General features: G+C 33.1%; 1 protein-coding gene across 2 annotated transcripts in view; it reads left to right on the top strand.

The window, feature by feature from the left end:
• The window catches only part of ckd (cracked), a 65,601-nt gene that overhangs the window by 31,201 nt on the left and 20,981 nt on the right, over positions 1-13,419 (top strand). For both annotated transcript variants that reach the window (XM_073982336.1, XM_073982337.1), the window contains one exon: positions 13,025-13,346. In XM_073982336.1, coding sequence (XP_073838437.1) covers positions 13,301-13,346 — 46 coding nt within the window. In that variant the 5' untranslated portion in view covers positions 13,025-13,300. The remainder of the gene's footprint in view (positions 1-13,024; positions 13,347-13,419) is intronic.

The raw sequence follows: 13,419 nt of genomic DNA on the forward strand, positions 1-13,419 counted from the left end.
ACTACTTTAACATTTTGTGAATTCAATGTTGTTTTTTTAGTGCATTAGCTAAACTATGGTTGAGTGCCAAAACGGTCTAACCCACATGACCCAAAAAATCAATCTGACTATAAAGATCTAACCGGAACCTTTTGAAATAAATTCTAAAAAACTCCATACTGCATTGTATAACACTACCTGCTAAAATAATGCAATTTTAAGTTTTTTAGTTTTTATTTGAAGTGGTTCCGGTTAAATCTTTATAGTCAGTTTGATTTTTTTGCGCATATGGGTTAGGCCGTTTTGGCACTGAGCGCCTCATATATACATATGTTAAGGTGACTCAAAAAAAGAAAAGAAAAAAATCAAAACCTACCCCCTACATTTTTCCATTTGATCCAAAAACCCTTATATAATTTTATGGCGATCGGTTAACGCTAACCCGTGCCAGAGTGATCTTTATTTCCATAGTAATTTGCATGAGGGCAAAGGTGCATCGATGAAGAAACTGTACCAGTTCGTTGTTGTGAATAAAAAAACTGTTTCTACAAAAATTTATTATGGCCGATTAACGTTAATCCGTGTCCCCTGGCCTATTTTTATTTCTATAGACGAATTTTTACGAAATCGCTCTACAGGACACATTTATTGTCCAATCGCTGAAAATATGTTAACAGTTCGTCAACGTTAATCGATCGCCATAAAATTTCATAATTAAGGTTTTTGGATCAAATGGAAAAAAATTCGGGGGTAGGCCTTTCAAAAAAATAGTTTTCTCCTTTCGCACGGAGGATAAAAAACGCCTCTCTAAAAGCTGAAACACATACAACGTTTGGGTAAAGTTTTGTGTCGTTTTGGCCGTTTTTACACTGTTGGGCATGATGCCGAAAAATTCAAATTCATTTGAAATATATGCCGACAAACAGATAAACGCTGGACTTTGGTGTCGTCGTCGCCCTGTTGTTGTTGTTTTTTTCTCGACGCCCAACGCAAAACTTTAATCAAACGTTGTATCTGTTTTCAGCTTCACATATGTTTGGGTGCAACCAAATTATGTGTTTGGGGTCAAACAAATTATATATTTAGGTGCAAACAAATTATATGTTCGGTTGCAAACAAATACAAACCCAAAAGCCACAAAAAAACAAACATATGCACCAGTGGAGTGGGCGCTTTCTGAGACAAAGGGAACGTAAATTTCAATGCGAAACACATTGAAATGTATGCTCACTTGCTCTCAGCGCTCACTGGCTATCTCAAACATATACACACATTTAGAAATGGTGGTGATTTATTGAAAAGCATAGAAAAAAAGCGAAAGCAACAACAGACACATATGTACATAAAAAATTCCAAAGAAATACATAAAGACTTTAATAAAAGAAAAACTGAATGAATTAATTTATAAAAAACCGCTCTTTTAAAAAGAAAAAAATATATAGAAACATCGTTGAACGCTTCTCCATAGTTGTGAAATAAAACACATTTTCCTCAAAGTTGAAATCATCAGCGGGAAATCGGCATCCGGAATCAAATGATTATATAATGTAATAGATAGGTGCATCCATATTTCAAATATACATATCTATGTATATGAAAAATGTATTGATGTAATTACCAATATTAAATGCGCCTTTTTGATTCAATTATAAAATGTATCGAGCATTTAATTTACTAAAAAGTAAAATTTCTTTAAGAAAAGACAAAACACTCACTTCACACTTTCACACACTTCACACTTTCTCAACGACCATTTTTTCTTTTCCTCTTCGCTTGCTACGTTGGTTAACAACAACAAAGCCCGAAACACACGTGTTCTATCGCATACACGCCACCAAAGATTCTACGTCTCCTATTACAAAATCCTTTCTCCAGCAATTAAAAATATGTTCTAACATAAAAAATATGTTGGCACCCAAACAAATAAAATTGAGATATGTTACATAATCTTGCAAACATATATTTGTTTGGATCCAAACATATATTTGTTTGCAATCAGTCCCAAACAAATATTTGTTTGGATCCAAACATATTTCTAACATATATTTTTCTTCTTTCGATCACTCAAATCTTATTTAAATATCTGAGAATCGTTTTATTTGGTGAAATAGAAGTGTTCTTATCCATTATCAGCTAAAATACTGGAATAACAGATATTTGTTGTAACTGAGAAGCTTTTAATATTCTTGGGACACAGCAAATCCAGTTTCAATTGTTATTTATTTTGCGTTATTACGAAAGTTCGTTGTAACCTCCACAAAATTCACAGAATTTCGCTATCGTTAATTTGCGCCAAACTTGTTATTTTATCAATCAGCTGTTTGTTATCTTACTAGTAGTTTGCTAGATGCTGTTCATTTATATAATTGTTCCACATCATAGTAAAATGACCTAAAAATTAGACATCCATACAAGAAGGTTATACCCTTCTGGGATGTTTGTGGAACAATTACACCGGCTTCAAAATGTCATTTCGAGAAAAACGAGTTTTAAGTTGCGCTTCTACACACAAAACACAATGGGTTCTTCAATTTGAACGGTCATATCTCAGCCAATTTTGCTCCGATCGACTTGAAATTTTTTGCTACCAGTAGTGGAATTCTGTAACTCATTTTTCTGTAACTCTTTTTTTTGAGTTACCGACAAAAATCGGTAAAATTAAAATGCTTATATTTTTATTTTTGCCTTATTAAGGCGAAGGTATTCGGTATTAAACGAAATTTTTCGTTAAGTTAACAACCAAAATAAAGCTGTCGCTAAGTCCTACCGATAGCAACAGTGTTGTCAACTTTTATTAATACTTTTCATTCTTTATTTTGCGTTTTAATTTTACCGATTTTTGTCGGTAACTCAAAAAAAAAGAGTTACAGAATTCCACTACTGTACTTCACAATAAGTCAATAAAACTTTTTTCGTTTTCCTGAAAGTGATAAGTAGGAGTAACTCCTTAAAACGATTCCGCACAAACCACTTTCAAATCATATATTTGAGAGCAAATACTACGAAATGAAAAAAATCTCAACAAATGATTTCCTGTTGCACGAATGAATGGCCTTTTACCTATTAATGACTAAAATAATTTTAATTCCATTTAAATATAAACAAAACTACCGAAGTGAATCTCAAAATAATAATTTAAACAAATATTTAAGCTATATTCAGCAAAACATACCTGCAATTCTTCAATATACGCAATATACCTATTAGACTGTCCCAAAACAAATATGGAACTCCCACTCCCTAAATTTGTTTCCATTTGATCCAAAAACCTTATAAATATATGAAATTTTATGGCGATTGCTTAACGTAAATCCGTGCCACACGAGCGATCTTTGTTTCCAAAGTAATTTGTATAGGGCCAAAGGTGCACGAAAATTCTCTAAAAGCCGCATTTATGGTCCAATCGATGAAAATTTGTTACCAGTGGCTAAAAAACGAATCGAACAAATGGAAAAAATTAGGGGGCAGGAGTTCAAAAAAATTATTTTTGGGTCAGTCTAATATCTGCTACTTCAAAAGCCTTGGCAAAACATTGGAAACTTCCATAAGCCTTCTAAAGTACTTACGGTTAAAGGTTATTTTCCAACGTCCATTTTCAATACAGAATCAATGTCCCATTCTCTCCTACATGTTATACTTTCATGGCATAGGAGTATAGTATATCCCATGAAATAATAGCATATGGGCCATTGATTCTGTATTAATAAGGCAAAGGACGTTGGAAAAATAACCTTTAACCATAAGTACTGGAGAAGACTTATTTTGTTCTTCAATAAACCCTCATTTTCTTGTATCCTTTAAGATGATATTGGGAAAACTTAAGTTTTACACAACGATTTTTAATAATATAAAAATTAGCCAATATGGGACATCATTTGTTAGAAATAATTTAAAAAAGATTATAAAAAAATTATTATAATTTAAAAAAATTGTTACGATGTTTGGCGTACAGAGAACAAATGCACCTCAAAATTATAATGGCGACATATGAGACAAATTTGGACAAAAATTATTTGAGTCCAAAATCATTCAAAATGCCAAATTTTTATTTAGGCTGTTAGTAAATAATCCTTTTGACAGTTGTGGAAAATTAATATACATACACTCCCGCTCTCTTGAATAGAACCCCCCTGCAAAATTTGTTTCAACCTCCATTTTTTCTGAATTATACAAGATATAAAGTTTTGAAGTTTTATTATATTTTGCTTCATGTGTTTGGAGTATTCTTAGTCATTCATTTGAATTCAAATCCAATTTGTATAAGAATTATACAAGAAAAACCAAATAAAGTCAAAAATTGAAGTACAAAATTTGGCTCATTTGAATAGAACCCCCCTTTAAAACTTGGGAATGCAGAAAGATTGTATTAGAATATCGATGCATATTCACTCTATATTGAAAACGAAGTACTTTGAGTAATATTCAGTAAAAGTATATCCCTCCTGATTATGGATACAGGCGTATATCCTGCTTTGGCAAGGATTCTTTAAATAATCAGGTGTAATGCCCAACAAAGCTTGCTTTTTTCTTTCAACAAGTTTATTTTTGGAAGCGTTCTGTCTCCTTTAGTCGTATATTTTACGCATAAGTCATTCCCATACTTTTTAGAGAATATTTACCACTGTAGAATATGACGGCCCCTCCAGGATATCGGCATTTCTTGTCAAAAATGTAAGTTTTAATGACTCGAAGTGTACAAAGGTTTATAAAATCGTGGTGAAATTTCCACTCGGGATATCCGAAAATGCTTCTCACTACTGGAAATGTCTGTTTTAGAACTCCTTTGTAAATTGTCGTGCGGATTTAGGGCGAAATAAATTGACGTCCAAGTCCTTCATAATAAGTAATGCGTTCCAGCACCATAAAAACACATTCATCGCTACAGAAACAATTTAGAAGATGGTCTTCCCTTCAATAGACGCGAAAACAATTGTTATATAGTTATGCAATTGTTTACTTAATGAGGAGAGTCCTTTATAATTATGAAGGATTTGGGCGTCAATTTATTTCACCCTAAATGCGCACGACAATTTAAAAAGGTGTTCTAAAACAGGCATTTCCAGTAGTGAGAAGCATTTTCAGATATCCCGAGTGACAATCTCATCACGATTTTATAAACTTTTGTACTCTTCGTGTCATCAAAACTTACATTTTTGACAAGAAATGCCGATATCCTGGAGGGGCCGTCATATTCTACAGTGGTAAATATTCTCTAAAAAGTATGGGAATGACTTATGCGTAAAATATACGACTAAAGGAGACATTACGCTTCCAAAAATAAACTTGTTGAAAGAAAAAAGCAAGCTTTGTTGGGCATTACACCTGATTAATTAAAGAATCCTTGCCAAAGCAGGATATACGCCTGTATCCATAATCAGGAGGGATATATGTACTTTTACTGAATATTACTGAAAGTACTTCATTTTCAATATAGAGTGAATATGCATCGATATTCTAATACAATCTTTCTGCATTCCCAAGTTTTAAAGGGGGGTTCTATTCAAATGAGCCAAATTTTGTACTTCAATTTTTAACTTTATTTGGTTTTTCTTGTATAATTCGTATACAAATTGGATTTGAATGCAAATGAATGATTAAGTTTACTCCAAACACATGAAGCAAAATATAGTACATAAAACTTCAAAACTTCATATCATGTATAATTCAGAAAAAATGGAGGTTGAAACAAATTTTGCAGGGGGGTTCTATTCAAGTGAGCGGGAGTGTATAATAAAAATGTTACGGGCCGAAGAATTGGACCTTGACTTTAAAAGTAACTTCAGACAAAGAAACCATAGATGTCCTAAAAATTGCATATGTATTTTGTATAAATATAATTTATAATAAATTATAATTTATAATAATTTATAATAAATTATAATTCATAATAATTTATGAAATTATTTACATGTTTGAATAATTTTTGGAAATTATGCCATATAAAGGTCAATCTTCTATATTATGTACATATTAAATTTTTTTCTAAAAACATCCTAAGGAACACTAGAAAATGTGGATTTCTTGAAAAACGCAATTCAAAGAGAGAATGGTCCATTGATTCAACTCTGACTTTGTTCTGTATTTATAATGTAAAAAAGGTGGGAAAATAACTTTTAATACTTTAGTGGGCTTACAAAAGTTTCCATTGTTTTGCCATGGCTTTTGAAGTAAAGGATATTTTTCAAAAAACATTGTTAAGTATAGTGTGCTTTGCAAAGCGTACATATTTATTAAATTTATATTTGTCTTGCATTAAATTTAATTTAACCCTTTGAGGGTTACGTCTTTGGGCATTTCTGGTGACGAGGGTATTTTCAGAATGTGGCCCTGTTTGGACATTTGAACTTGAGGATTAAAATTGAAGTTCAAAAGTGTTGCGGAGGAGGTACTTGATGGAATAGACCGACATAGTCCATTATGGAAGTGGATCTTATTTTGGGAGTCATATCTTTACGATAGATACCGCGCCCACTAGCCATTTCAGTGGGTCAACGTATAACTTTTGGACCATTATGCCAGGAAGCATGGATTAGCCCACGGAAACCATAATATCGCTATAAACGGGACCACAACGAACAGCATCGGTGTACATTTCCAAACGACCTTCGAACAGACCCTAAACTGCACTTACACACAAATGTTGAACTTTTTACCCTAAGGAGGAGACCGATATGGGCCATTTTAGAAGTTAAATTAAATTTGGACGAAATATTAGGAGATCCAGAGTTTGGACCAAAATATTACGAAACACAAATTTTGGACCGAATCTTTAGATGCGTTCGAGAGTTATCGTGCGCTCCAGCCAGCCATACAGACGGACGGATATGGCTATATCAACTCCAAATTGTCTGAAACGGATTTCTTCCAAACATACTTGGGGTCGAAGAACATTATTTGGAAGAGGAACATTTTGACCGTGTGAAAGTGTATATATGTACATTAGGGCTATAACTAAAATAACGAAAACGCGTATTTTAGATCGATTCGGTGAAAAAAGTTTCCGCACCGATTGCGATTACTAACGCCCTTTTGATATTTTTTTCAATTTAAAAATTTAAACGTCCTTTGTTTGAATAAATATTTATTGAAAATAAATACGATTCTCACAGGCAGAGTCATTAAAAAGCAGTCTGTAACATTCGCGAATTCGTTGCAAATGACCACAAATTCTCTTGTACGATAGGTACAATAAAATTAAACATATAATTCGCGAGTTTATGAAGAAAAACAAAAAATTGCGAAATTGTCAAGTTATACATTAAATGCTCTGAAATATCGCGATTTGATAACAAATTGGTCCAGAATGGATTGATATTGATTTTAAATTAGGTTAAAACTATTAATAAGTTATTACAAAAGGCGTATATGCCATTATAAGAAATAAAACTAAATAATGCATTACTAAACTTCAATGCATTTGGTGCGGAAACTTTTTTCGCGATAAAAACCATAGTGGTTTTTAATGCTCTAAACGGCTATGCGGTGGTATATTTGATATTTGCAAAAAATGCAAAAAAGTTATAACCCTAATGTACAAACCTTCGTTAGCATAAATGCTGAGGATATAAAAATTAAAACGTTTTAGTTACATTAGTTTTATATTTGGGTTTTTAATTAAAGCTGAATTGCTTCGAATTACTTCTAAAAATGGTGAAGTAGATTCTTGCAGGTTCTGGAACCGAGCAAGTATGGTCATATAATGTGAACTAAACGGAATAGGTTCTTACATAAAAAATACCAAGCCAGATGAACTGGAGTATATATATTATATATTCTTTTTATACCCTCCACTATACTAGGGGGGTATATTAAGTTTGTCACTCCGTTTGTACTCGAAATAATCATTTTTAGACCCCACAAACTATATATTCTGGCGTGCAGAAATAAGGCCCCATGAAATAATACCCCAAATTGAAAAAGAAAATAGGCCCAAACAGGTATATGGAAAATAACAACAAAACTTTTGGGTCCATTTTTCATTCAGCTGTTGTTTGTCTTCATAACAAGTAAATCGAAAATTTTAAAATGAAATTTTAATATTGGGGTCTAATTGCATTTTCCATTGAGGCCGTTTTGCACATGTTTAGGACGCAAATGCAATCCAGTGTTTAACAGAAAAAACAAATTGGGGTAAATTTTCGAAAGTTATTATGAAGAAAACGAACAAAAATTAGGGTGTCATTTCATAAATTTTATTAAGAACAAAAAAACTGTGCCCGGATATAACTCCCAAAATTCGTTGAGAGTTATATCCGTGAAGCAAAGCGGACATAACTACAAAAAAATAATGCGGACATAATTCCCAACGTTTTTTTTTTTTCTTCTTAATGTCAAAGTTATTTTTTTTTTTTGCTTTTCGAAATTTTCCATTATTTTCTATTGATCAATGAACTGTTATAAATTTTAGAGAATAAGTTAGAATAGAAGCGGAATTGTACATATGGCAAGGCTAAAGTGCCAAACAATACCGAAGTCTCCACAAAATCTTCCAGATTTCATAAAAGTATTTAAATATTAAATTATATCTAAATTTGTCTTTTCGTATATACGAGTTTATTTATTATTTAAATTACAAAATAATTAAATCGCGTAATTTTTTATGTGTTTGCATTTTTTACAAAACCTCTCTACTTTTTTTAAATAGCAAACATATTTTTGTAAAAAATCGCGCGATTTTTTTCAAAAATAGTTTCCCCTACTTCGCTTTTCGGTTTTATAATAGTATTTTCAATTTTTTAGAAAAACTTTGTATTTTCTAAAATTGTGAAATATTTTTGTACAAAAGCGCTCGATTTTTCAAAAATATTTAAAAAAAAATATTTTTAATATATATTTTTCCTCTGCTACTCTCCAAATCAATTCGAACAGAATTAGAAAAATTAGAGAGTAGAAGTAGTTTCAATATGTTAAAATTATAAAACAAGTATAGCCATTAATTAGTTAGTTACAGTAGAAGCTCGATAATTCGTAACCCATGGGACCGGCAATTTTATACGAATTATCAATGATTTCGAAATAGCGAGGTTAAAATGCGAAGGAAATAGTTTCAAGGGGCCGGCAGCTTATACGAATTATCGCGATTCTACTGTACTACAAACTATTGTATGAATATCTTTAAAAATCCTTTTTGCAAATACACCCCAAATTTGTTGCTTGATTTACACCCCAAATTTAAGTGAATAAATATTTTGGGGCGTAAATGGATAGTCTGGGCCTAATTGTATTTTCGGTGTTTGGGGTGATATTGCATTTGCCAAATGCAATTTAAAAAATGCATTTTGGCCCCAATGAAATTTTGGGGCATAAATGTATTATTTTTTTGGAGCAAAATTTCCTAGTTTGGGGCCCTTTTTATATTGGTGCCATTTTTCAAATTGAAAAAACACCCAAAAATTGGAGACCATTTTCATTTCCGTTTAGGGTGTTTTTTTTTCTACATCGATATAGTCATGTCCGTCCGTCTGTGAAAATTACTCTAGCGTCCGAACGGTTTGAAGTAGGTTGATGAAATTTTGGTAAAATCTATTGTATTTACGTAGGCATTGAAAACGGGGCGGGCGGGTCCACGTTTTGGTATAGCCCCCATAATTTAGTATTTTCTGTTTCCAGAGGCTAAGAAACATTACTACCAGAAATTGTTTATACAGGTCCACGTTTTTCTATGGCCGTATAGCGCCCAATTTGTAGTACGTGTCATTTAAGGATATATTGAATGTATTAGTCCCTTTTGACCACCGAATCGGTTGTTATTTTGTATTTTGTGTTTCCCGAGGCTAAGAAACATTTCTACCAAAAAATGTTTATATTTAATATATCCCCCATAGGACGATATCTCCCGATTTTCGGTATTTTGAAGGTTTAAGCTATATTATCCAACCAAAATGAATGAAATTTTGTATTTAGTCCCCCTTTGAGCTACACAACTTTTCCACGGCAATTTTTGAAAGCCTCAATATACCACTAAAATGGCTGGAATTTGGTATTTAGTCTTCGTTTGAGGTATAAAACTTTCTACCTGAATTTTTCGGTATAGGTTAACGTCTTCATATAGCCCCCATAACACAGTGGTGGCACTTACATGGGAAGGTGTGACAAAAATACTTCTAGATGGTATATCGAACTGAAATTTTTATCAATTGGTCCTCGTGAGCTACAAACACTCCAACAAAAATATTGGAGACCTAGGCCCATTTAAGAAAGGATAATAAAAATAATTTAAAAAATTAAAAAATATAAATACAGGTGCAACGCTTCAATTTGGTACTAGTGGCCATTCTTGCGTATTTTTGGAAAGTGACTAAAACTTTAAGGAAATCCATACATCTATATTAAATAATTTCATTTTTACCAATATTATAACCAAAATATTTGGCAACCCTTGCAATTTAGAGGCATTTTCATAACTAGAAACATGAAGCTTAGGCAATTTACTAACTGATTCAACTTAAGTTAAGGCGTTAAAAATAGTCCTTTTTTTCATAAATTCGCATAGAATATAACTATTTTTTCTCATTTTTAAATACAATTTTTTCTTCAAAATTATTCATGTTTGTGAGGCTTTTTCTCCTTAAGAACCACGAAAAATGGAAACAATAAGTAGAGTTTCGAAAAATTTGGAATGTTTTAAAGCGATTTGCATCTTTAAATTTTTAAAATGACGATATGAATTTTTTGATTTTTGTCGTTAGGCGCATCCACAGTACATAGAACGGTACCTTCCGATTTTCGGTATTTTCAAGGTTTTAGCCTCAATATGCCACTAAAATGACTGAAATTTGGTATTTAGTCTCCGTTAGGGGTACACAATTTTCCACCTTAAATTTGTTGGTATAGGTTAACGTCTTCATATAGCCCCCTTAGAACAATACCTCACGATTTTCGGTAGTTTGAAGGTATTAGCCTCAATATACCACTGAAATGGTTGGAATTTTGTATTTGGTCTTCGTTGGGGCTAAAAACGTTCCACCTGAAATTTGTCGGTATGGGTCAACGTCTTAATATAGCTCCCATAGAACTATACCCCCCAATTTTCTGTATTTTGAAGAATTTAGCCTAAATATCCCACCAAATGCCTGAAATTTGGCGTTTGTTGGTATAGGTTCACGTCTTCATATATCCACCTTAGAACAGTACCTCCCGATTTTCGGTATTTTGAAGGTATTACCCTCAATATACCACTGAAATGGCTGGAATTTTGTATTTAGTATCTTTGGGGCTAAAAAACTTTCCGCCAGAAATTTCTCCGTACTGGTCTTTATATAGTCCCTAAGAACGAAACTCTCGAATTTTCGACATTTTGAAAGTTTTAAAACATTTTAATATGTCCACGTTTTGCCAAAGGCCCCATGTAAGGGTACCACCCAATTTAAGATTTTTTTGAAGATTTTCCTATCGGATTGGAATTTTGTGTTCCCAGAAAATACAAAATTTACTCGCAAAAACTACCCATTCACATATGTACATATATGTAGGATAAGTCTAATCTTCATGGACCGGTATTGTCCAATTTTATGTATATAGAGGGGTTTTTGTCAAATTTGCGAACAGAGATTGCTGTAATTTGGCATTGTGTTTAGTCAGAAGATAGAAGAACAACGACCAGCTCTTTTAATGAGTGTTGCTACAGTTTCCTTCTTAAGTGGATGTAACTTGGTATTTTTTGATCTCACTGGGTAGAAAAGAAAAAAAAAACTGGGTAGAAAAACCCCACACAGAAAATTATCTGTATAAAGTGATTATTTAACGTAAAGAAAGAGCTTAGTAGTTACTAGTTGTTTATATTTACTTCAATACAGTGGTGGTGGAGGGTATAAAAAGTTCGACCCGGCCAAACTTAGCGCCTTTCATACTTGTTTTGATTCAGTTTAATCCACATTAGAATTAAAAAACCAGTAAGGAAAGGATCAAAGTCGGGCGGGGCCGACTATATAATACCCTGCACCACTGTGAATATGTAAAATATATATGGGAGCTAAATCCAAATCAGAACAGATTTTGATATAATTTTTCACATTTATTAGTAGACCAAATTCCGTCACATAGTCCAAATTTCATCAAAATTGGACATAATAGCGTGCTTGGAGCACCAAATACCTCAAATCGGTCGAAAAGATATATGGGAGCTATATCCAAATCTGAACCGATTTCGATATGATTTGCCACAGTTGTTTTCATACTAACCACCGAATTTCATTGAAATCGGACAAATATAGCGTGTTTCGTGCATCAAATACCTCAAATCTGCCTAAAATATATATGAGAGCTATATCCAAATCTGAACCGATTTCGATATAATTTAGCACACTTACTTCTAGGCCAAATCCCGGCAAGCATTCCAAATTTTACTGAAATCGTACATATATAGCGCGTTTCGTGCATCAAATACCTAAAATCGGCCGAAAATATATATAGGAGCTATAGCCAAATTTCAACCGATTTCTATATAATTTGGCACACTTATTTCTAGACTAAATACCGTCGGACATTCCAATTTTAATTGAATTCGGGCATATATAGCGTGTTTCGTGCACCAAATTCCTTAAATCGGGCGAAAATATATATGGGGGCTATATCCAAATCTGAACCGATTTTTACCAAAATAAATAGCGTTCGTCCTTTACTGTACGACCAGTACTTTGTTTACAAAAATACATGGACAGACGGACAGACGGTCAGACGGACAGACAGACGGACATGCGTAAATCGACTCAGAAAGTGATTCTATGTATATCCCTAAAAGGAACTATGGGTCTATCTCGTTTCCTTTTGCATGTTACAAACTAATGCACAAAGACATAATACCCCTTACCACAAGGTGGTGTAGGGTATACGGCAAGTGTTAATGTTTTCCTGATCAAAAGTGTGCCGGTTCTCATTGACCTAAAAAAACATACCAAAATACTTGCGTACATAGTATGTCCGCTAGTTTTGATTTCTAATGAGGTCTAGTCTAAAACAGCTTACTTATACAATTTCCAAAATAACGACGTCGAAGTATATGTAAATGCATAAATACATTCATATGTTCATTTGTTTTTCATTTCAGGTGCACGTCTGACGACGAAAATGCCACTCTCTCCCTTGTAAAATAAACGCACTTCTGTAATTGGCAACAAACACACCGAATTTGTCCACCACCACGAATTTGTCCACCACTCAATGGCATATACGACGTCCACGACTGCGACCCTGAATTAACAACTCAACAGTGAGAGTGATTGGCTGACAAACGCCCAGAAAGCAAAATAAAAACGCGCGCAAGCGTTAAATTCAAACAAAATCTGACGAAGGTCTGTGCAGTGAAAAAAATCTATGGACTAAAATGGATTACAGTTATCGACTTTTATGGCTCTTTTGCATTTCATTCGGTAAGTGATGGTTGTTAGTTAAAGAGCGACTTTATTACTCACCCAAAACGTACATTTTTAAGTACAATCGAAT

The sequence above is a fragment of the Musca autumnalis genome, unplaced genomic scaffold (genome assembly GCF_047663935.1).
Source record: "Musca autumnalis isolate F117 unplaced genomic scaffold, ASM4766393v1 scaffold_4, whole genome shotgun sequence".
NCBI lineage: Eukaryota > Metazoa > Arthropoda > Insecta > Diptera > Muscidae > Musca > Musca autumnalis.